The following is a 25232-nucleotide window of genomic DNA, read 5'->3' as shown; positions in this document are numbered from 1 at the left end:
TTACATTACAGCCTGTTTCGCAATGGCAGCTGCAGCCCTCCCACTAAATACTGGATCATTTTAAAAAATATATTGTTACCATGAGTCACTTAGACACAAAAACATGACAAAATATGATCCAGGATGAAAAGTATCAAAGTGACCCTTTAAGTAGAGACACAACTGACAGTCTCTTTTGACTCTAAAATGTGTTGATGCCATCTCCATAAACACACACACTAAGAATGGACTTCTCAAATGAGTTCTCATACTTCACCAAAAAGTACTGTCTCGCAGTTAAACTTTTGAAATGATAAATATTTGTATATTCATAGATTTTGCATTATATCATGAGGCAATTGATTTTTTGTAAAAAACAAACAAACAAACAAACAAACAAACAAAAACCTGTTGGACAAATTATTACATAATTATGAAACATATCTAAAAGAAGTCTTCAAAATTATGCTAATAATGAATGAATTAATTAATTAATTAAAGGATACATTTTCAGAAATTACAAAAACCTATATATCTGTCTGTGAAATTACAGAGACAGATATTTAAAAACCTGAACAGATACAAGCAAAAACTCTGTTTGTCTGGTTATCACCAGGGTAAACTAGAAAATACGTTTGTTTTTTTTTTGGTGAAGCGAACCTTTAAAATATAATTGTAGCTACACATCACACCGCCCACACCTTATGACCACTGCTCAGTGCCTCACCTCTCTGAGTCCCTGTCAGAGTGAGCAGCCTGGGTTTGCAGCCACTGCTGAGCTCGTTCCTGCTTCACTCGCTCCACCTTCTCCGCCTGCTGAAGGCCCGGCTCAGCCTCGCCAACTGCACTCGACAGAAAACATCAAATAAACGTCACAGCAGATATTTTTTCTCCTACTTCTCTTGTCAGTTACATTCTTGATGACGATGGTGGCTGAGAATGAGCGCGCAGCCTAATCAGCGAACACTGCGGTGAAGGTGGCGTGTTTCTAAATGACAGGAGGTGTAATCAATACTGCAGCGAAGGAGTTGTGTTAACAGATGCTCACCAAAGTACAAGCTTAACAAATAAACAGCTGGTGGGCCTGATGTGTAGCAACATCTGACATGTTTCACTGTAATTACAGGCAGCCAGGGTTCCCAGCGCCGGGGGAGATCAGCGGTCAAGGCTCCCAGCATTTATGTTTGGGCTTAAGGTGGTGTATTTGTTTGCAGGACTCTGGGGCATTACTGTAATACAGTTTCAGTTGCTGAAAGATGCAGTGGGAGGAGATCTGCTTTTCTCCAATTGTTGGGGCTTGTGGTTTTTTGTAAATTTAATCCAAGCAGTTTGTTAAAGAAATCTGAAAAGCTGCTGATTTACGAGTTCTGCTGAAATCCCATAATAAGGTCGTAATTCAAAGTAAACATTTATGTTGCGCTGACAGTAATGCTGCCGTAGATGGGTGTAAACTGATAATGAATTTTGACAGCCCAATGCTGGAACTAATGATGCATTTATTTAAGCCATTTACTTGCTTTTGCTGGGCTGTAAAAGGGGAGAGAAAAGCTTTACAGTTTTCATGGGTTAATTGAGGAGCCCCACTAAAAATGTCAAGTGATAGATGCTTCCCCCCGGGGCAGCAAAGGCCAGGAAATGGCTACTCACACGTCCCAGAGCTGAAAATACAGAGAGACAGAGAGAAACAGGGCACAGGCTGTCCTGAAAAACACTCAGAGGAATATGTTTTCTAAACTGCAACATGCTCATGTACTGCACTAGCAGGCATTCTGCCTTCATTCGTCATACATCATGACAGGATCTTATATGGACACATCAAAAGTTGTAAGGGAATACTGGCAATGAATTTGCACTCCTGAGAGATGAATGAATGAACGAATGTGATACAAGACAAGCACCAGAAAAAAGTTCACATTTCTGTTTCACTGCAGTAGCACGGAGAGACTCTCCTCTCCCTTTTCCCCTCTGAACCCTCCACCAAAGCCCCCTCCTGACCCCGTCCAACCTCCTGAATCCCCCTCCAGGAGTCCTCCAGGACATCAGGAGGGGGCCTGGAGGAGTCACGCCTGTTAAGAGGGGCTCTTAAGCACATTAAGCCATCTCGTCTCTACTGAGGAGGGGAGAGCTCGGACTTAGTATCAGTGAGATGGGGAGGAGGAGGAGGAGGAGGAGGAGGAGGAGGAGGAGGGTGGAGGCTTTGGCCTGCAGCAACCAGAGCTGAAGGAGAGACACAATGCTGAAAACTTGGAGCTTCCTCCCCTCGAACGCCACCGCAGAAACAAACAACACAGGGTCAGGCAGCAGATCTGGGCCAGAGCAGAGCCTAATGAGAAATGAAACTGTGCCATGAATGAGTTGATGACCCTGCGTTGTTGTTGTGAGGAAGCATCCTGAACAGTTGTAGGCAAAGTAACTGCTGAGATACGGAAACAGGAGGGGGCAAGAAACAAGCAGTGAGGCAATCAGACTGTAAGTAAAGCAGAGAATGAGTAACTGTAATGTTGGTCATAATTAACAGTTACAGCAGGTACGGTGAACCACAGAGTCAGTTTGTAAGAGATGCTCACAGGTTTTAAAGTCTCAGTATGTTTGAGACAAACCAGTGTGACATTACGACTGGGCGATATACTAATATTAGATCAATATCCTGATGTGAGACTAGATATTTTTCTAGATTATGGAAAGTGTAATATCGTAAGCAGGGCTGTTTAAAAACCTACAGTATGATACCCATCACGTGAATGGGAGCGTTCAAGTGCATAAATCATTTTACTAAAATGCCACCAGACTCCACAGGCAGGGGGAGTGGGACTGATTACTCAGGGCACCAGCAGGAGGGGGGCCCTTGAAGAGACTGGAATGAAAAGTTTGGTTTTGTTCGCAATCTTTTATTTTGTACTAATTAGTGCCATAGCTAAATTAAAGCTGGCTGAATAAATCGATGACAGACTTACACAATAAAGGCAATCAGCCAAGCATCATGCTGACATGAAAGGATGGCTTTTTTCGTGGGTGTCTGATGCTGGAAGTCACTGAACAAGCACCGGTTTTCAACGACTTCAGAGTGAGAATGGGTTGCAAAAAAAAAGAAAGATGGACTTTCCCCTGGAGTCGCGTGTTTCTTTTCCTAAACCTAACCACAGTAACTTTACGTTAAATACATAACTGTATGTTAAGGTCTTAACATCATTTGTGGGGTGCTAATTCGTAGTATATCATACAAACTGTTCTGAGGATACGTTACTTAGAAAAGAAAGTGTTCAAATGCTGTCTCATGTTAATGGTCAGCATTTACAGACTTGAAAGACTTGTGTCTTGGCCTGCTACATCAGGTCTTGTACGAAACCTACCCTAAAGAGCGTGAAACTTGACTTTAGACTCTGACAGGCTTGAAACTTGCCCCATAAGATTAAAAACTGCTACGCTAAAAGTTAAAAATGAAAATCTTAATCTAAATTTATTGAATCATGAAAGTCGTTTTGAGAGCCTGTTTTCCTGGCACTCACAGAGTGGAAGAAGAATCAGAGCATGTCTGAAATTTGAGGATTCTGACTGTTTTAGTTGTGTGTTTGTCTCTGTGAGCGACGCAGACGCAGCTGCCCAACTCTACATAAGATCTGCACGTTTCTTCCTCACATGTGCCCCTGCATCTCAAACATATATACTATGAGGAGAGAGCTGCACTGCCTGAGATAAATAGAAGAGCTGAGGTGAAATTAAAGGCATATGAATGCTGGTAAATATTCTGACATGAAGCTATTTTGGATGATGGATGATAAACTGGATGATTGTGTTTCAGTCAAACTTTGTAGATGACTTGAAGTGTGAAATTGAGTTAAGTGCTCAGGAGGTAGGGGTTCCAGGCTGAAATAAAAATATATACCCTCGTGTCCCTCTGACATGAGGACGGATGTTTGGTGGGGTTGGATCGCAGTTTGGATGGAAGACGGAGGTTGGACGGGTGTGTGTGCCTGGGGGGGTTGAGTGGAAGGCGTTGGTGGAAAGTAAGAGGAGAAAGAAGGAGAAACGCTTGGAGGCAAACAACATCTTCAACATCTGCAGCACTTGATGATACAAAGCATCTAAAAAAAAGAGGGGAAGCGTATTTCTGTATTTTTTGCCTTTAAAAGAAAATGTCTTGTGGCTCTGCTCCATTCTCTCCCTCTCTATCTCCCTCTCTGGGTATGTAAGCTGATACCCATTTCAAGTGGGTTACTCATGTCCAGCACATCCACACAAAGAGCCCGGATAAAATAAACACGCCGCGTCGGATATCTTGGAAAGAATCTGTCATGGGTTTGGGGCTAATCACCTCCAGAAGGGGCTTGACTCAAAGCCTGAAACGTTAGCCCCTGTCGGGGAGCGCTGGCTGGGCCGGGCTGGGCTGGCTAGTCCCCGGGCACTGGGGATGGATCCGGAAGAGGGGTGCCTCCCACAGGTCAGGACCAGGGGAGCAACAGGAGAGGCTGGCTTGGGCCCGTTTACAGAGACCCGCAACACACCACCTCTGCTGCCGCCGCCACCACAGCCTCACGGTCGGCCTATAAAAAGGCAACAAGAGCTGTCTCCTCCAAAACTGAGCTGGTTAGAGTTACACATTTTACAGGAACACTCTCAGTCGAATCAGAGAATCAACTGAGGACACGGGACGTTACGCAGAGATGGGAGGATGATGTTCTAACTGGTGACCCGTGTTACTTTATCAGCTGATGTAGCTGCTTCACTTCATTGCTCGAAAACACCAGTACTGTTGGATGAATTATCAAGACAAGGGTGGAGAGGAGAGATAAGGACACTGGAAAGAAACAGAACTGGAAATATTGTTGTAATGTAATAGGTCATTTGGATGGAAGCGGTCCTCTACTGCCAGTTGGCTGAGAGCTTATCCACAGCTTTACTGTGCTCACACACGATTTCAGTGTCAGTAATCACAGTGTTGGATAGTTGACATAATACACCTGCAGCTCAGAATCAACACGTGATAACATAATGATGCTGTCATACACACACTCACTTTTTCATCTTACAAATTAATTACCGGACAAAAAGTTATTAGTGGGAAAGAAAATTAACTGCCGTCATCGCCAAATACTAAAGTTAAGTTTGTCCACCATTGTTTGATGAAAGTATCTTGTAAGTTTGGCAATCTACTCACTGCTGACAACTAGCGGCAAAATTCTTAAGAATCTTTGAAAACATCGAAATAAGTTGTTGCTGGATCTTTGGCTGCTCAGCACTGAATCAGTTTGAAGGAAAACAAGGCGACTCCTTCACAATTATTCAACAAACAAATTACTAAAGAGATCCACCCAGAAGAGATAAAGAGGAACTAAAAACATCCCAAAGTTGAAGGTATGATTTGTTCCCTTTTTTTTTGACTGTAACATGAAATGACAGGCAAACATGGCGTATTTCTCCACAGCTAATTAAGGGCTATTTCATGCTTATGGCAGCGTTGGACATGGACCAGAGTCACTTCACTGCCTGTTGGCAAACGCTACTGCTGTCGTGTCTCCTCTGACTGCTGGATGACCGCGAGCGTCGTGCTCTCTGGATGTGAGGCCTTGACCCCAGTGGGTGGGGTTGGGGTTCAGAGGAAAGATGGAGACAGACATGATAAAAGTCCACTTCCCCCCGTGTCCTCCCTCCTGCCCTCCCTCCAGCTCTTCCCTCCCTTTTAAGTCTGGCTGTGGCCGTCACGATGCCAAATCATCTCTCCACCTCAGGGCACGAGGCCACAGCACGAAAGATGGAGAGAGAAGTTTGCTTCTTCCAGGACTATCAAACTACGTCACACCACAGTCAACCTGTGGAGACTGTTTTATTATCCACAGCAGTGAGAATTAAGTCTTGAGGAAGAAAGAATGTCTTCTCTCATGAGTAAAAACCAGCTCAGTGATGTGAAACATCACAGACAACTTCAGAAGCATACAAGTACACGGCCAGTGAAGTCATTCTTGTCTGTGGGTGGAACATTTAAAAAGAAATTCAGGATTCACAAACTTGAGGCTCATTTTTAGATTTGTGCCATTTTGGCAATAATTTCTCTTGATGATTAAAAAAAAACGAAACAAAACAAAAAACTAGAAATGTACGCCTTCGTGCAGAACATGATGATGTCACAGTTAAGTTGACCTTTGACCTTTAGGATAAAAAATGTCATCACTTCATCATTTTATCCTGTTATCCATATGTATGCAAGGTTGTCATAATTAGTTCATGAATTCTTGAGTTATGGCCAAGTATATGTTTTATGAGCCCACAGTGGCCTTTGACCTTTGACCACTAATCAGTTCATCTCCAACTGGACGTCTGTGTCAAATATAAAGAATTACCTTACGGCATTTCAGAGATATTACAGTGACCAGAATGGGATGGACCTGAGGTCACAATGACCTTGACCTTTGACCACTAAAGCCTAATCAGTTCATTCTTGTGTCCAAGTTGACTTCTGTGCCAAATTTGAGGAAACTACCTAAAGGCCTTCCTGAGACACTGCGTTTATGAGAATGAGACGGATGAAATGTTGATGAGAGCACCACCAACGTCTAATCAGTTCATCATTAAGTCCAAGTGGACGTTTGGGTCAAATGAAAAGAAATTGTCTCTAGGTGTTTCTAAGATATCGCATTTATATCACATATGATGTGAGGTCACAGTGATCTTTACCTTTGACCACCAACATCTAATCAGATCATCGTTGCGTCCAAGTGAACGTTTGTGCCAAATTTGAACAAATTCCTTCAAGTCATTGTCGATACCGCATTCACAAGAATGGGACGAATGTACGGACGACCCAAAAACATGATGCCTCCAGCCACAGCTGTCACCAACGCAGAGGCATAAAGAAAAGTATAATTACTGCTAATGTTTGTCATTCAGAAATATTTCATACTTTCAGCCTTGGTTGTAGTGATGTCACTGTGTCGCCAGTCTCAAAGCCCATCAGTGATCTGTCAACAATTTAAGACCTTCACACACCAAATACATATTTTTCGTCCAAAACTGTCACACCTTTGAAAATAAATATGACCTCCCGTTGTGTCAATCACATTCACACACTAAACAGATAACAGAGTAGGAATATAGCTGTTACAGAAATACATAACTTAAGAAGTTCTCCTCTTAAGAATCCTACGTTAGGATGGCATAGACCGTCCTAAATTCAAAATAACTGCCCAAAATGGCAGCAGCATTTTACTCTAACTGCATAATGACACTTTAAATTTCAAGAAATAATTCAAATACATACATAAATACATCTACTTATCTATTTATAGATTTAATTAAAAATTAATAGAATAATTGAGGAGAAAATTAGGTTTCCTCTCACCGATAAGATTAGTACCTCAGAGTTCTTGTAGCTAAATTTTAATGCTCAGGAGGGGTTTGTTTGAGCAAGTTCACTGTCCAGTGACAACTGAGAGCCGTGTCCATCTGAAGTGGCCTACAGGTACTTTCAAATCAATGATTCAGGCAGTTTGTGTGCGCTGTCAACACAGACACAGGCATGACAGGACAAGTCCCATTTGAAGAATTAAATTTACAGTTTTAGTCATGACCTCTGAAGTCAAGATAAAACAGGAGGTCTGAGACAGGACACAGCTATGATTTTAGGAATAGTTTCTGTAATAGGAAAATTGGATTTTTTTTTAATATTTAAAACTTGAAAACAGTCAGGACATTTTCCTGTAACAAGACCTCTGGTCTGTAGATCATCATGTCAGACTGAGAAATGATTTACAGGTGTTACTACATGGTTACAGAATGTGCAGCAGGTCTCAGTTCCTACCTTTTATATCATTCCTGTTGTGTTGTGCAGGCCTGTTTCGAGCCTCCACTGGACCCAGCTGGTAACTGCAGTTTCTGAACATGGCAAGACGGACGGAGGGATCTATGAGAGGGAGATGGGGTCAAAGAAGGACAAGGCGGGCCCAAAACCAGAAGCAGAAACCAGGACCTAACCTTCGGAAAATTTTAGAGCAGCGCTCTGGTTTCACTGAGGCAGATGCCATTAGGAGTTAGAGCAGACATTGACCTGTGTGTCGGTGGAGAAAGATGACAAGAGCCCTGCTATTGGAATCATGCACTCGCAATTGTGATCAAAGAGCAGCCTCCCTCTAACACGACCGTGGCATGATAATCGTGGCAGAACTACTGTTTCTTGGTGCAGAGCGGAGGTGAGGTCACCTTTCACCACAGTTGCACTCAACCACTACAATGAATCGGAATGAAAGTCATCGCGGGACGACTTGTCGAGAGCTTTCTTGGCAGTCGTTTCCGTTGCAGGCTCTCAAATAAGGCCCAATCAGAGGCGACAGGTCCTGGCCTCTGCTGTCTGTTATGGCTCGTTAGCGTACACGGGGTGGAAAGGTTCGCCGCTGAAGCACGGCTGAGGGAACAAAGACGAGAATGAAAAGAGGCAAAAATGAGTGTGGATTTTTTTCCCTTTTAGAAAATGGATTTATGTCTGAACAGCAGCTCCGTCCATAAAGGGGGATATTTGGTGTTAACAGAGGAGTGAGGAGACAGGAAGACACATTAGTTCAGGTGTAGAGGGGATACTGAACAAAGGAAGCTTTGTGATTTAAGAAGAAAACCACAGAATTTCTGATCTGCTCTCATAATCTTCGTATTTCTCCATACAGCATTATGTTAAAAATATACAAACATGTTTCTGAAATATTACACATGCACACCAGAAATAAATGCAAATAGGTGACTGTGTTATTTAGCCCTAAGACCCTAAATGATATAAATGACAGTGGACAAAATGACAGAAACATGTCAGTACAACACAAATAAACTGCAGCCTCCAAAGTGACAGTCATATCAACACTTCTTTAAAACACTGTTAGCAAAGACTGAATAAACAGAATTTTTTTGCACTGATCTCAGCCTGTGGACCTTTTTGTGGCTCCTAGCCCAGTTGGTCTGCGGGGTTTATCCTCTGCTGTCAATTCTTGTTTAGAAAAGCAGAAGAATTAAAAAAGACAAAGAGGCTTGAGTGTGTTCTGTTCTGACACAGAATGTATAAATCCAAGCACATTCAATGACCAATGTGTATTTACAGTATGTCTATTTTAAAAATCTTTTATGGTTTTTTCTTCAAATTCAAAAACTTTATAGGATTTCAAGGGCCATTGGGAACCGATTGCAACCTTCATGGAGGTAGGATTTATTGCAGAAAAGATGCATTTTATGAAGTAGACTGAGACAGATACGCCTGTTGATTTGCTTTTGCCACGGGCTGCAGTCAAAGCAGGACTGTTCAGAGCTGGTTTACACACTGGACTCTTTTAACAAAGACATTTTATCTCCTCTAGGAATGTTTTGATTCTCCTGGGAGACTTGTATGTAGGCATAGGCAATATGGCCCCAAAATAATATCACAATATCCTTGACAATATGACAAATAAGATAAAAAATGTTATATCATTAATTTAAGAAGATAGAATTGCAACAAAATCAGTGATCTGGTTTTACAGTTTGCTTCAAATCTTGAGTAAAAACTAAATAAAAATGATGATGTCATTTCTTTAACAGTAACTCAGACTCAGATTCAGATTCTGTTACAATATAAATAGTTCAACTAATTACACATTTAAACAAATGTCCCCTGGGATCTCTATATATAAATCATCTCTGATCATCAGGCTGTAACCTGTGACAGGCTGTTTGGAGACAGAATCACTTTGCTGCTGCCAGAGGAGCCGCTGAATGAGTTCCCTCTGAGCGGACGCCACACTTTATTACACGCTACTGAAGCTCCTCCTCTTTTTGGAACCACCGCACAGTCCATCATCATTTCACTTTCACATAGGTAACAGTATGACGTCAGTATATCAGCAAGTCGAAGTACGGAATAAGGATTTTTCATGTCATGTAAAAAATGACATCAGTATTATCGTGAGTGAGATGATATGACACAACCCTGACACACCCCTGTCTGTCTGCATGCTGTTTCAGGTCAGCACAGCTTCTCGGTGGAAGTGACTGGATTTTTCTTTAAAGTCACACCTGTGACATATAAACTCTGTGTATGTATAACTCTTCTGTCACACACACGCTCACCGCTGCGTCTCTTCTGCTTCGTGGGCTTCATCTTCTGAGCCCTCTTGAGCATCAGAAGAGCCGTGTTACTGTCAGTGAAACCCCTGCAGACAAGGAGGACAGAAGCCTAGTCACACACAAAATAACATTCAAGGAAATAACACACACACAATATCAAAAGACATAATGTGTGATGAGATGATGATTTACCATTCTTCCAGAATCTTTTCTGATCTCTCAGAGAGACCGCTGAGCACCGACACTGAAGCAGGAGATTTGCTTCTGAAATCACAGAGATTATTCTCCTTAAAAAGACACACAGAAATTTACAAATTCAAAATTATATAATGTGACCACACTTATTTTCAAATCAGATAGAATTCATATAGCACCAATGGAAAAAAGCAGAACTACTTGTGATCAAAAGAGATCAGCACAGAAAGTTTCTGTTGCTGACGTCCAGTCTGGTTCAGTGAGGTTTGAGTGTTTTGCTTAAAGACGACATGAAGTTTGAAATCTGGATGATATTAATCCAACCATGACACAAATATGTTAATAAGAACATCATTTGGACATGAGGTATCCTGTTTGGCTCTACACTGTATCTGGAATTAACATGAGGTACCTTCATTCAGGAAGAGAAACATATTTTATTTTTTATTTCTTATTTTTACTTCCCCTGTTTGTGAGTTTTGCTTGTTTATTATTAAGTGTTTAATCTTGTGTTTTTGATACTGCACTTTAATACAGACTGTTTGGTCACATGTTGTTGTCCTGGAACAAATACTATTTCATGTCCTCTGCACATGTATACTGAGAAAACAACAATAATCTTGACTCTAATGTCACTCTTAGTCATTTTAGTAGTCATTTAGTAGTATCAGTGTCACAAGAATGTCAGAGTAATCCAGGGACAGTATATCAGAAGTGAGAATATAAGGGGTTCAGGTAAAGGGTCAGTTTTCCTCCAGGTGCAACAGTTTCCTCCCTAAAAGTCTAAAAGTATGCAGGTGAGGTTAACTGGAGACTGACCACACATGGTACTATGAGTGTGAATGTTTGTCTGGCAATGTGTGTTAGAGATAAACAGGTGAAGGCAATGGATGGATGCTTATGTTAAAGGGACAGTTCACCTCAAAACCAAAAACACCTATTTTTCCTTTTCCCTGTAGTGCTATTTATCAGTCTAGGTAGTTTTAGTGTGAGATGCCAAGGGTTGGCGATATTGGTCACAAAGATGTCTGCCTTCTCTCTAAAATAACGGCACTAGATGACACCGAAAAAATATTTTTAAAAAACTTAACACTCTCCAGAAATCGTGACCCAGTTACTCAAGATAGTGAGCAGTTTCATGTAGGAACTATTTTCTTTCTACTGAACTACACTCTCCAACCGTATCACAAAGAAGTGTGCATCTACTGCTAACTCTCCTAGCACCACTGAACTACCTAACTTTACAGCTCAGCAGAGGAGGACGCCATTAACGTTTACATCTCACACTGTCACAAGCCTCTCCTCCATGAGTAGATGCACGCTTCCTTCTGCGAGGTGATAAGGTTGGTGGGTGTAGTTCGGTAGAAAAGAAAATAGTTCCTACATGAAACTGCTCACACCACACCATAATCTGTGCATTATCTTGAGTAACCAGGTCATGATTTCTGGAAATGTATTTTTTTTGGCACTTTGAGCACTTTGAGTGTTTTCTAGTTCCATTATATTGGAGAGAAGACAGACATCTTAACGGCTGATATCTCCAACACTCAGAAACTCGCATAAAAACTAGCTAGACTGATAAACAGCACTACAGGTAAGAGAAAAAATGTGTCTATTCACCAGCTTGTTGTGACTCTGTGTTTCCACTGTGTGTAGACTCAGACAGCCAGTCATGATGCTGTTTCGTTCTACCTGTTGGAGCTCTCTGGAGAAACTCTCCGCCCTGCAGAGTCCACCTGTTCTCCAGACACCCAGGCCTGTTTTGGCCTCTGTACGGCCGGCGGGGGGAGGATGTACTGGAAGGATTCAGAAAAGTGCACAGGAGGCTGAAACACATACATGAATCAGTGTTAGCGATCACTTATTTCTCTTCTCACTATATTTGAGTACGTTTTAATTGCTTTTTAGACAAACGTGTGCATGGCAGCCAAAATATATGAGATTCTAACATGAAATTCACAAAGTTCTTAATTTACTGGAGTGTTTCTTTACATTCAGATTCTTTATTTATTTTAGAAAAATCTTTTGCCAAAGTCAAAACATTATTTGATGTGTGTTCAGAAGCTTGAGATGCTGAATCTCTAGATGGAAAAAAGAGTTTAAACTCTGTCTAGACACCATACAGTACTCAGTTTATGTTAAATATATGACAATATGAATGATAATGTATACAAGAATGTCCACTAACATTAAACTCAAGTGGGTGTTTTCTTTTGAGGCTATTTGGCTGACACAGTTTGAACACTGGAGGAATGCTCATATGTAAGTCAAACTAACAGCTTAATTACTCTCCAGATCCCATTTTCTCTTTGTGGAAGCGCTAAATTGTTCATCTCCGCCTTTGATGTGTACCTCAGTGTCAACACATCGAGGCCCGGCCACGACAGCAGCTGCACCGCATCAGCTGGCCTCAACCGGCCACCATGATGTACAACGCTGAGCACGCTCCAAAGAAAAGATCCAACGAGAGGTAAATGAAGGGGAAAAAAACAGGACGACAGTCCACCAGCGTGAAAAATGACATCTGCTTGTGCGGAGCAACCCTCAGCCCTCCAGGAAATAATCTTGTTTTTCAAGAGAGTAAATTTAAAGATCAATCAGGGAGGGTGAGACAAATCCTGGAGGGGGTGGTGACCAAGATGAGAAGAGGACGAGGCAAGAAAATAACTCTTATGTTGACATCACACAGCGCCTGGTAATTCCCGAAATTCACTGACTGCTTTCACGTTAATACCAGCCCACCAGGTTTTAAAGGAATAGTTCAGATTTTTTAAAGTGGGGTCGTACGAGCTATTTATCCTTAGTCAGAGTACTACCTACAGTAAATATACGTTAGTGTGCCCCCAGTTTAAAGAAAGGGCAGGAGTCCTCAAATAGAAGCTCAACAATGTTCTGCTATGGATCAGAGTCGGCAGCAAAATGTATTTTAGCCATCTATAAAAAGGCCCACCTTAAAAACAATCATTATCAGTTTAAGTGTATGCTGCATTGAGAGTATTTTCACAGTTTTATCTTTCCATCAGACCGCCTGATCTTACGGGGAAGTTGTTAACGGCGTCAGTTCCACATCTATGCTCGCCACCAGACTCCATTGAGAAAATCAGTAATTTTGGCTCGCTGAACACAGGAGCTGATCATATACTGCTGCCTTCAGAGGTTAGTTAGTTTGTGTTATTGTGTGACTGTGGTCAATCCAAAATTTTAACCCTTTGAACACTGCCACAGAAATGGTCCGCAAGTGCATATGTTGATATATTTTGTTTGTTGTGATGTCATTTCTTGGAGTTATCTTCGTATGCTTCATATCCCTAAAATCTGTACAACCTGAGCTAAAAGGCTATGTTAGTCAATAAACTGAAATATTTGATAAAAGTACAGAAATGATGTAATTAATTTAAAAAAGTACAAAGAATCGAACGTTTCTTCATCAAATTTAAAAAAAATAAATAAACACACAAAACATTTTGATTCAAAAAGATTTCTTAATGCAGAAATATGATCAAAATATTTCTCCACATGCCATGAGTTATTTGAACTATATTTATGGGCAGAGTGCAAAGCGGTTGTGATAGATTCTAGGTCGGTCTAAAAGTTTGCATTCACTCGCAGCAGCTGCTCCTCTCATCCATCGATCTGATCTGATCTGCTCTGACTGGATCGACTGATCAATTATCCACCAGTGCTGCGTTCATGGGCTCACAAAAACCTCCAAATTTAGAGATGGGACACAGTTAGATACCAAGGAACACACAGGCATTAAAAGTTGTCGTCCCACCGACCCATTATCAGCTGCCATCACACATACACCCTAATTCTGTGGGAGACACTGCTAAAATACATTTTATTGCTGACCCCACCCACAACAGGACATTGCTGAGCTCCTATGTCAGTAGTCCTGCCTGCTTCTCTACACTGGGAGCACACAGACTGACATCTACTGCAGGTAATTCACTACTTTTAGACTTTCACAGTTTGTCCCAATACAGTTGCTTTACCTTTACAGATGGCTGCTGCTCAGACACAGGATAACGTCTGGGAGGTGAGTCCTCAGAAAGCAACAGCATCCACTGTTTCTCCAGCGCTGCCTTTTTAAAAATAAAATTACATCTTTAAATATAATATTTTTTGGAAGCAACAGGTGAAGGACAACAAAGACAAGTGTCCTCAGAAAAAAATTCACATATGTATATAGTATAGAACAGTTAAGAGTGTGTGTGTGTGTGTGTGTGTGTGTGTGTTTGCGTATGAGTGTACATGCCTGTGTATCATTGTGTGTCCTTGTATGTTCCTCTGTTTTTGTGTATTTTTAAATTTGTGTGCATGTTTCTGTGTCTGTTTTTGCAGGTTTGCATGTGTGTGAATGGAGTAAACACTGGGTATGCATTTATGCATTTTTGTTCCGTCCTCTCTGCAGCTTTGTGTGTCTGTTTGGGCGTGGTGAGGAGAGAAATCACTGAACCATGAACGTGAGGAACCCATGAACTTGTGTGCATACCTCATCAAAGACAAATTCATCCACATCCACCTCCTCAAAGGTGTCGTCCTCTCCGGAGTCGGAGCATGTGACGGCAGCCAGAGCAGATGCGAGCCTCCTCCTCAGAGTGAAGCCCCTCCAAAACGCCTGGAGGTACCCAAAGAAGAAACGGTAGAAAAGCCTCCATGAATCACGAGGCAAACGTAAATATTGTGCGTTATCCCATTAGAGAGATAAAACATGTTAACCTCTCTTTTAATTGCTGAGTGTTCTGCTGTCTGAACTCTGCGTGACTCCAGGCTGCTCCGAGACAAATGGAGCTCCAGTGCGCCTCTAAATCCTCCAATTCCCAGCGGGCTGCGGGGGGCACACTTCACTACAAGTTGAGCCGAGCAGGAATCCTACAACTCTTACTACCGCACTTCTCTGGAATCTGATTAATCACTCATGTACCCCCCCAAACACACACACACACACACACACACACACACACACACACATATTCTACTACAGCACCACCCCCACCTTCTCCCTCAGAGAGCCCTAAAGGACTCATCAAACACTTTTTGTGTTGAGAAGGGATCTGGGAGAAGTGTTGAGTAGCATGTTTTTCAGAACAGCAGCTTATATGCAGAGGATTAGCCCAATAAGCCGCAGCAGCACGTACGAGGCCTGAAGATAGATGTTCAGGGCTAAAAATGGAGATCTGTAGATATTCACTGTGTGAAAGTGACTTCAGTCAATACCTGAAAACTCTAGTTGCAGCAGTAAGGTCCTTATTTACACATCGAAAGGTTAACAGGAAGTCTCTTGTCTATGTTGGATAAGTTTTTGAAACTAGCGGGCCCACTGATCAGACTGGTTTTATGCAAACTGGTGCTAAAACAATTGATGAGATTAACAGAAAATGAATCGCCAACACAAGTTTTTTTTTTCAACTAATCACACAAGTGGCTGAAATGGGTTTCCTCTGTAGGGTGTCTGGGCTCAGACTCAGAGATACAGTAGGGTGAGCAGCTTGGATATCCGGAGGGAGCTCAGAGTAGAGCCGCTGCTCCTTCGTGTCAGAGTGGGTCACTTGAGTTGGTTTGGGTATCTGATCAGGGTGTTACCTCCCTTCCTCCCTTAGAGGTGTTCCAGGCACATCCCACTGGTAGGAGGCCCCGGGGCAGACCCAGAACGCACTGGAGGGATTACATATCTCATCTGGCATGGGAACGCCTCGGGGTCCGCTAGGAGGAGCTGGAAAGCATCGCTGGGGGAGAAGGATGTCCGGGGTGCTCTGCTTGGCCTGCTGCCCCTGTGACCCAGCCGCGGATAAGTGACAATGGATGGATGGATGGATAAATCATTTCAGACATTTAACATACGCTGATTTCACCTTCTTGAAGAGTAACTGAGCCCATTTTCCTAACTGGTTGCCATGCGATGGAACATCAGACTGTTTCACTGTTTCCTGATGAAGACATCCTAACCTGCTGCATCAGTGAACAAGTCAAACGTGGCTACAATGATGGTGCAGAGGTGCAGAGAGAACAGATTAGGAAGACTCGGAAACACCAAGAGCAGAGCAGACTGGGCTTATTTAGGAGGGGGGGCTTAAAAAGGTGCTAAAACAGAGTGTTTCAGACAGACATGGAACACAAGTGCTCCACACAGAAAGTATGAGGGAGGAAAAAGTGTGTATTTTAATATTAAAGCATGTAAAATACAAGTGTTATGGGTGAAAGGTGCATGCGCCCTTTTTCATTGCTTGGTTCTTCTTCTTCTTTCTTTTGTTTTCTTAATCATTTTCTTCACTTCTAACAAAACTAGTTTTTGTTCATATTTTGAAGACTTCATGTAAACTGTTATTTCTTTGTTTTTTGTTTTTTATAAAATAAATCCACAACTGTTGATACACCCATCTCCACTTGCCTTTTTCCTTTTCTCTCAGTTTCATAGTTACTGTTACTTCTCTTATCCCCTGAGCCTGATCAGAGAACGTAACGGGAAGTAAGAACCTAAAAATGAGCAGAATATGGGACCTTTAATTATGGCCTGACTCACAGTTGTTGGTCTTTACCTCCTGCACAGTAAGTCAAACAAGAACATCTGACAAAACTCCAATAGTTTTACCTGGATGACAGTTGCTGCGTAATCCTTGCCAACGACGCTCCCGTTAATATAGGAAGGTCCTGACTCTGGCTTTCCTCCATCTCCTCCTCTTCCTCCTCCCTTCTCAGCTGTGGAAGAGCTGCTGGAGTTCCCACATTTCTGTCTATATTTCCTCCACAGCTGCTGAATCATGACTGCTGCTGTGCTGCTCCAGAAACACACACACACACACACACACACACGCACACATACACAAAGTGAGGGATATACTATACATGATGTCATAGCACCTTCATCTTTCAAAACATGAATTTATTTGTGAGCAGACATCTGGAGAGCAGGACTCTGGAGAGTTTCAGCCTGTCCAGAGCCACCCCTCATATCAAAGATCTATCGTCCTCCCAAAGATAGTGCGGTGTTAATGATGAAGCTGCGTGTTAAAATGAGTAAGATGTTCAACATCTTTGGCTGTAAATCACACGAAGGAGGCTCCAATGATGACATATGCTCTGCAGCAGAAACTAATAAAATTCTGAGCAGCTATAAAAAGAATGATATAAAAAAGAGGGTGTTTGCTTTAAGTCAGCAGCGTCCACGTGTGGAACAGGAAAGAATTTGGAGGATTTCATTACAAACAGCAGCTGATGTCTTGTTGACAGTGTGATGTGAGATAGTATGGACACACAGAAGTGGACACGACAAACTCAGAACATTTGGTGATTTACCTTTGGAGGTTTTGATGGTTGGACACAGGTACCATGTCAAGACTGGAGGAAGATGTCTTTCCCCTCGTTGCAGATGAGTGAACGCTGCCAGAGTTATCTTTGCCTACTGTCAGCCCTGTCTTTGGACCAGCTGTAACAGAGTGGAATCCATTATGTTGACTCTGTGCAGCTGACTTCTCCTCAGAGCTCCAGTAGCTGCGACTGTCCCCGTGTGGGACGAATTGTGGAACTTTTCCAGTGGACTCCATTCCTGGTAGCTCAGTACTCTTCTCAGTGCTGTTATGGTCCACGTCAGGTGTGTCCTCCGGTGTTGTTTGGCTTGTAGCTTTGTGTTTATCAGTCACAGTCGTGTCACCATATTCATGGGCAAATCTCTGTTCCTCAGCCAGCTGCAGAGCCTCACTGGAATGTGTGCAGGAGGTCTTGAGAGCATCCAGGGAAGATGAGGCATCACTGTGAACATACAAAAACACTGTTTTAGGTCTTGATGCACACAACTCTTTCCAGAAGGTCTGTGTGTAGTGTGGGTGAGCAGTAGCTCTGGTAACATTGTGGGTCCTGTGACAAACACCTACTCACTTACACACTACAGTTACATTCTGTCCTACTGTAGCTCCAGTCCCTATGAATAAAAAACAGACCAACTCAATGGACCTATGTTGTGTTTCATAACAACTGGACACTCCGTCCTTTAAATCAGGAAAGCTGACAAGCAGCATTAATTTAACATTATAAAAAGGCTTGGGCAGTATCAGGTATTACGGCAGCATATCTAGAAATCCTGACAACATATTCTCACTCCCAACTCGTCACATATCGGCGCTCAGTTCAGTGGACTTTTGATGTCTACAAATGACGTGCTAGGTATCCTGGGTGCATCTGTCTTTGTTGTCTGTTGTCAGTTTACACCTGTTAACATGCACTGTGTCTTTTCCAAATACACTTTCGTACAGTTTCTGCTCGTTAGGCATATACAGTCTTTGACAAAATAAACGTCAGTGAAACACCTCATATTTATTTCCTTGTGCAACAAAAGCACAGGGTTAGAGTTAGAAAAAAACATCATGGTTTTGGCTCTACATTCATAAAAGAAGTGAGCACTGGACTCCTGGGTGAAAGTCCAGGGTTTGATAGACCCATCCACCCCCCTGCTGCCTGCCCCACAGGGACTTTCCAGCTCTTGACAGGTGCCAACCAGCTGCGTTATTAACTGACACCGCCCGCAATTATATCATAACGCCAAGGATGGGATCATTACACTGTGAAAGGTTCCCTTTGGCCGCATTACAAACTGATGCTGCCCAGCAGCGTGTCACATTGCTGAGAAAGGTGGCTTGTGGTGTCGGTCTCTGACGCCGAAATTACTGACAAGCATTTGATGACTTGGAATGAGAACGAGTTGGTAGTTACATTTCGCATGAGGTGGATTCTGTACAGTTCGGACTAAATCACTAAATTTACACTTGAAAAGAAAATCATAGCTCATCCACAGCAGATGTATCTTTGCCTACCAGACTTTAAGCAATTTTTTTTTTTTTAAAAAAAATCTGCCATCTGTGGCATTGATCATTTTAATCATTCAAACACATAAATGGGGTTCAGAGTAATTTAGTTTGGAGCAGACAGTTATGAAATAATATCAAAGAAGCTTAATTCAGTATTATTAATTTATGAGAAGTTCAATCACTCCTGTCACCTCAGAAAAAATGTGACAGTGAATTAATGGAAAATCAGATTTAGCTGACATTAGTTCTTATTCTGACCAGTTTGTCTGAGGTAAGGTGAATGAACTGAGTATGTGTGTGTGTGTGTGTGTGTGTGTGTGTGTGTGTGTGTGTGTGCCCTAACACCATATAATGTCTCTTTCACTGAGGGGATAAACTGACTACAAAGCCACCTCAATGGAGACTTAATGAATCTATTAGCAGTGCCTGGCTCTGCACCCCTCCCCCTCCCTGTCCTCGACCCTGAGGGGGCAGAGACGCTTCAGTCCCCCGCCAGTCTGCATGGCCACTAGCCTTAGGTAGTACAGCTTCTTCTCTACAAAGACCTAGCTCTTCATTCTCAGCGGGACAAGAGAGAGTGGAGTCGGGAGGTCCAAAAGGATTGTGACCCCGCTGACCCCCCCACCCCGTACCTGCTGGTTCACTCCAGGGTCACCGTCAACATGTAGACCACTGATGTAAGAGAGCAGGGAGGATTAAAAGATGTTTTACGCTGATGTAGCTGCAATATTAAATGTTTTCCACAGATAGATACTGACTACAAGACACACATATAACACCAAAGGTCCCCATAGTCCCTAGTTTCAGTTATCTTTCAGGACATTTGGGGACTTTGCTGAGCCTGTGTCTTTTGGGTTCTCCCAGCAGAACTCGTAGCTGCAATAACTGCTGCAGGAAACTGAAGACCAGCAAAGGTCAAGAAAAAGCCAAAGTAAAGTATAATGAATCTAGTGTGTCGTTTATCTGCTCTGACAGCAGTGGATACACAGATCCAGTTTACATCAACCTCAGGAAAAACACCAGCTCGCCAAGAAGACTAAAAAGTGGTGATGCGTGAAGAAATACACTTTAGACACTAACAGCTAAAGTATTTAAGACTGTAGCTCACTCACTTGATTTGACTCAGACACTACTGTTTTTTGTAACAGCCAATCAAAGTGCTCGATGCAAAGTGCTTCACAAAGAAGACAAAGACTGATTGATTTTATAGGTATTTTAAGAAAAGATAGTAAAAAGAGCAGATTTATAAAGTTGCAGCCATATTTTAGATTCAGCTGAATTTTGAAAAGCATCTTTACACAGAACAGGGACTGAGAATATTGATCTCCATCTCTGACATTACACATTGACATTACTCTTGGCTTTAGAGACCGGCAGGTTTAATGCCATTCCAGAGGAGGACAGACTTGTCAGGTGTGTGAGCTCGGCGAAATTGAGAGTGAGGTCCATTTTCTGTTTTACTGTCTTGTTTACGAGGACTTGAGGGATGTACTTATTATTAAAATGTCTTCTATTTATGCTATTTCTTTTGGCTGGACGAGTATGAGAAAATTGACTTGTGCTTTAGAAAGGGAACCTTTTTTGTTGCAGATTTTATTTGTAAAGCGTGGGAGAGAAGGCAGAATATTCTGTTTAAAGCTTGAGCCGTAAAAGGGGCTGTATTTATGTATGAAATGAAAAATAATAATAATAATAATAATAATAATGTACACTGCAACTGTACTTTCTTTTTGGTGTCTTATAAACCCATGAGGGTTGGGCACTTTGTGCATAACACCTAAATAAAAATAATCAATCAATCAATCAAAATAACGGTGTTTGAAAGAGATCTTTTTGACAAGAGGAGCAATTTCAACCAATGACTCTTTCAATGTGCATGTGGGCATGTGAGTATTGTTTTCAGGTAAGACTTGGAAAAATGTGGGCCGGCGAGCAGCTCACCTGGTAGAGCAGGTGCCCCATGTACAAAGGCTACGTACCTGCTGCAGCAGCTGCAGGTTCCATTCAGATCTGCTGCCCCTTGCTGCATGTCATCCCCCCTCTCTCCCCCTTCACACTACCACTGTCCGATCAGTTAAAGGCCAAAAAAGCCCAAAAAGTAATCTAAAAAAAAAAAAAAGAAGAGGTACTGGTGGTAGTGGTTGCTGGATACCCAGAGCTATACGACTTTACAAACCACAGTAAGCACCATCTCAATAGAAAACAGCAGACGTGGAAGCAGATAAGTGCAGTACTTGAAACGTCCATGATGGAGGAGAAGCTCCTGGACCAACTGGTGGTACTCCCCATGATCCAGCCTCTTTTTTAGGGTCTCATGTACCCACACAGATCTCTGTTTATCTGCTGACAGCCTCTCATCCTCAACCAGAGCTACAGACAGTACCCTCTGCCTCAACATGTCAGGAGCTACACACTGATTACTGCAGGATAGATACAATAAATGAACTGTAGATTGATGACACGGGAAGGTTAGGGTAAGGAGATGATGGGGTGGTTGCCTGGCAACAATAAAGAGATGCATCAAGATTTTTTTTACCAACGGCATTCAATTAAAAAAAAAGAGGCAGTGTGGTGCGCCTCATGCTTTGGAACCTGTAAAATGCTTTTTGTGTGATTGGGGCCTGTTTGAATTCAGAGAAAGAGATTTTGTTTGCTTGGTAAAATCCATAAAAAGTACACTTTAAGTATAAAATAGAGGCATTTTGTAGGGAACAGAGGATTCAGCCTCCACTCTACACCCTGTAGAGAAAACTTGTGAAACCATACCCCTGATAAACCCCATGGTTTCCCACCTTACAGTCACCAGTGGAGCGGCGTGTGGCACTCCTCTCACCTCCTCTAAACCTCAGTCAGACACAAGGTCAGGCCAGGGGTTAAATGGCTGTGTTGGTCCCTGCAAAGCCGGCAGAATGGCTCATTGTCCAGAGGCCGGGGGAGTAGAGGGCACATGGTGAGGGGTGAAGCAAAGGGAGCGCCACGCTACCCCCCGAGCCATAGGAGTCCTCGGCGTGACCCGCACGGATAGCCGCAGCCACGTTTCATCTTTTGTGCTGTGTAATTTGGGAGGGTCACGAAGATAAGCAGAAAGCTGACCACTGTTTTAAGTGTTGGTGGTCCGTCTCACAGAGGAGCGTCGACGTGAGCAGAGGCCAGTGACATCGAAGGACTTGTGAAAATAGATGGACGTTGTCTTTAGGCTCACTACGCCCCAAGTATCAGACATAACAAGAGGATAGCTGACATTCCTGACTGCTTCATGTCTGTCTGTGTGACAGGCTGATCAGCACAAGAAAAAAAAAAAAGTAACACGACCTTTTGTAAAAAGGTTTGCGGTCATTTATAACTTATTCTGTTAAGTTTGACTCTGGTTTGCCATTTGATTTGATTTTTCTTTTTAAGTGTGATATAATCCCTTTAAGGAGTCCCCTCTCACCTGCATGTCTCAGTGCCTTTTCTTTTCTTTTGTCTTAACTGGTAGAAAAGATTTATCTGATCTAGTTGGTGTTTCACTTTACTGACGAGAGAGTACAGTATGTATGCTGTATGACGTACGCTGTGATGAAGGTCTAATAGACCGAAAGCTCAACAATTAAGTGAGTAGATAGATAGATGTAAGTGTGCAGAAATATTTTCTACCAGTTTGGATTTTTTCCAGCACCTTGCCAGCACTAAGCTGGATGGAGCAGTGGTTGTTCTGCATCTTTTTTCTTTTATGTCTTAAAAGTACTGTAGCTTAAACATACAGCACAAGTTTTGTTGAGGAAAATTGCGATTTTCTGGTAATTTTCTGGGTCATTTGGTGTGGAATTAATGAGAGTTTAGTGACAAGTTCAATAAAAGGGAGTGAGAACTTTCCGTGTCATTGGAACGACAGTACATGGTACATTCATTATCCTTTTTTTCTATTAGGACACCTCAAAGCCAGATTTTGGTGTCAAATCAGAGCTGAACATTTTCCTCCCTTAGAAATCAGTTTTTCACTAACACAGATGATGTATATGTGTTATCTAAGCAGCACTGCATACAGTTGACTCCTGGTGTCAGTATAAAACAAATAGATCATGATGAAAATGTTGTTATATGAGTTAACAATGAGCACACCCGATCATGTTTTTTTGTCCTTAATGGGTTCATGACAGCTTTAGAAAGGATGAAGCTACACTCATCCACAGTAGACAAACAGCACACTGACATTTGTCATTTGTCTCTTACCTGAGCTCCCTGCTGTGCCGCTGCTGTAAATCCTGAGTCTGCTGAAGCTGAGCCTGGCAGAACATCAGGAAGCTGCCTGAGGCCGAGCTGAACTGCTGAACAACAGGGGGCGTCGGAACAGTGTCTGTCGGCTGGTCATCGATGAGCCTCAGGCCGGGTACTGCTTTCTGCAGAGTGGATCTGAAAGGAGAGCAACCTGGATGTAATATCAGAGGTCATTAAAGGGATACTCTGCTAATTTTCAAACAGCATTGTATAAGAAACGTCTGGGTAGTGTGAGTGAATGAACTGTGGTAAACTGCCCTCCGTCTTTCAAGCATCCAGATCTTTGTGCTCATTTCTCTTTCTGTCACTCACAAAGTCAGATCAAACTAAAACCAAGTAGCGCTGATTAAATATAAACCAAGATTCTAGGGATGCAGAATAATATCGACACATCATCAGTATTGGCCAACATGCTTTTTCTTATCTTGCACAATGAATGAATATTACATACACTGAAAAGTATTTCATGTCTCCATCTGCTGGTGGGCCGTTATGATAAGAGTATGTATGTATAATATGATGTGAATTCCACTACAGGGGAGACTTGATAATCACTAAAATTTTATCTGCCAAATTAGTTGTTGGATATCAGCATATTGGCTATCGGCAAAAATTTCAATATTGTGCATCCCTACAAGATTCTGTTACTGCATTGCCTATTTCTCACTTAAAATGTCTTTTACTTATTTATTCATTTATTTAAGCCATTTTTAACACCTACAAGAACCAACCAATTCATTCATCCTGGTACTTATGAGAGCTTTAAAATCAGGCAGAGACCGGTTTGTGAAGTTTCAACTCTTTTGAAGGTTATTCCAGGTGAGAGGAGCAGAGCACAGAGAAGCTTTCCGTCCCAGCTCAGTCTGAGAACCAGGAACAGACAACAAAACTAAAGTGTTGAGATCTCGGACTGTAGCTACAGTCAGATCTGTTCAATCAAAGTTCAGATGTACGAAGGGAGTTTACTCTGTATGGCTTTATAAATGAACAAATACCAGTAACTGAACCCTCTAAAGGTCAAAGATGGCCGACCAGCCCTGGAATAAAACCTACCATGATGAGTGAGGCCTTTACAATCTGTAACAACTCTCAGTGCACTATGATATGCAGTATCCGATATGTGCAAACACTGTGCAGATGCATTAATGTACAACAGATCACTGTAATCCAGAACCAGTAAAAACGTAGCAGCAACCAGAGAAAAAGGACTCATTTCTGAAATAAAACTTCAGCTTCAGCTTTTTAAGATCGTCAACCTGAGGTTTAAAAGAAACGGAGTCATCAAGCCAAATACTGAGATATCTGTAAGAAGTGACGACCTCTAACTTCTGTCCCTGAGCAGTAAGAACATGAGGAGCGTTCACAGGCTTCTTACTAACATTTGAGAAATGTGTGACCTTAGAAACATATTTCATCTCACTGTCCCAAGCCAGCTACCATATTGTTTTCAGACAAAGTACTTGGTTTATGTCACCCACCAGCAGGAGCATTTATTGGTCCGGTGCGGCACAGTGCACTCTGGTAGTTGTAGGTCTTTCTTGAGAAAAAGTGAATGCCACAGTGTTTTATTTCAGTTTTCTCTGGTCATGTGGCACCAATTTCAAAAGTATTTGCACCTTTCTGCTGCACAGACATCCCAGTTTGATGAAGAGACCATCTTTCCTGTAGTGAAACACGTCTTTATGGCGACACTTTAATGGCCTTCATTTTTAGTTACGGTGAAAAGGATTACAGCACAGGTGGCCTATTTAAACAGAAAACAGTTTTTGTACATTCCTTTTAAAATTATTGTATTTAACCAACACAAAACCAGTGTGGTTTGTATCACTCATACATTTAATGTGTACATATTAAAATCAAAAATAAAACTATGACATCAGCTTTCATATTGGCAGCAACACTGAACAATACCACTGCATCTATTAGACA

General features: G+C 42.2%; 1 protein-coding gene across 1 annotated transcript in view; it reads right to left on the bottom strand.

The window, feature by feature from the left end:
- lrriq1 (leucine-rich repeats and IQ motif containing 1) overlaps positions 1 to 25232 on the bottom strand; it is a 52809-nt gene that overhangs the window by 10105 nt on the left and 17472 nt on the right. Inside the window, exons 14-23 of the mRNA XM_049575241.1 lie at positions 23259 to 23438; positions 17542 to 17994; positions 16838 to 17021; positions 14741 to 14866; positions 14241 to 14330; positions 11938 to 12071; positions 10243 to 10314; positions 10054 to 10136; positions 7772 to 7873; positions 707 to 821 (exon numbers count right to left, since the gene is read on the bottom strand). Coding sequence (XP_049431198.1) covers positions 707 to 821; positions 7772 to 7873; positions 10054 to 10136; positions 10243 to 10314; positions 11938 to 12071; positions 14241 to 14330; positions 14741 to 14866; positions 16838 to 17021; positions 17542 to 17994; positions 23259 to 23438 — 1539 coding nt within the window. The remainder of the gene's footprint in view (positions 1 to 706; positions 822 to 7771; positions 7874 to 10053; positions 10137 to 10242; positions 10315 to 11937; positions 12072 to 14240; positions 14331 to 14740; positions 14867 to 16837; positions 17022 to 17541; positions 17995 to 23258; positions 23439 to 25232) is intronic.

This window comes from Epinephelus fuscoguttatus, linkage group LG4 (assembly GCF_011397635.1).
Source record: "Epinephelus fuscoguttatus linkage group LG4, E.fuscoguttatus.final_Chr_v1".
Taxonomy (NCBI): domain Eukaryota; kingdom Metazoa; phylum Chordata; class Actinopteri; order Perciformes; family Serranidae; genus Epinephelus; species Epinephelus fuscoguttatus.
The sequence above is the reverse complement of the archived record's forward strand: the minus strand, read 5'-3'. Positions and strand labels throughout refer to the sequence as shown.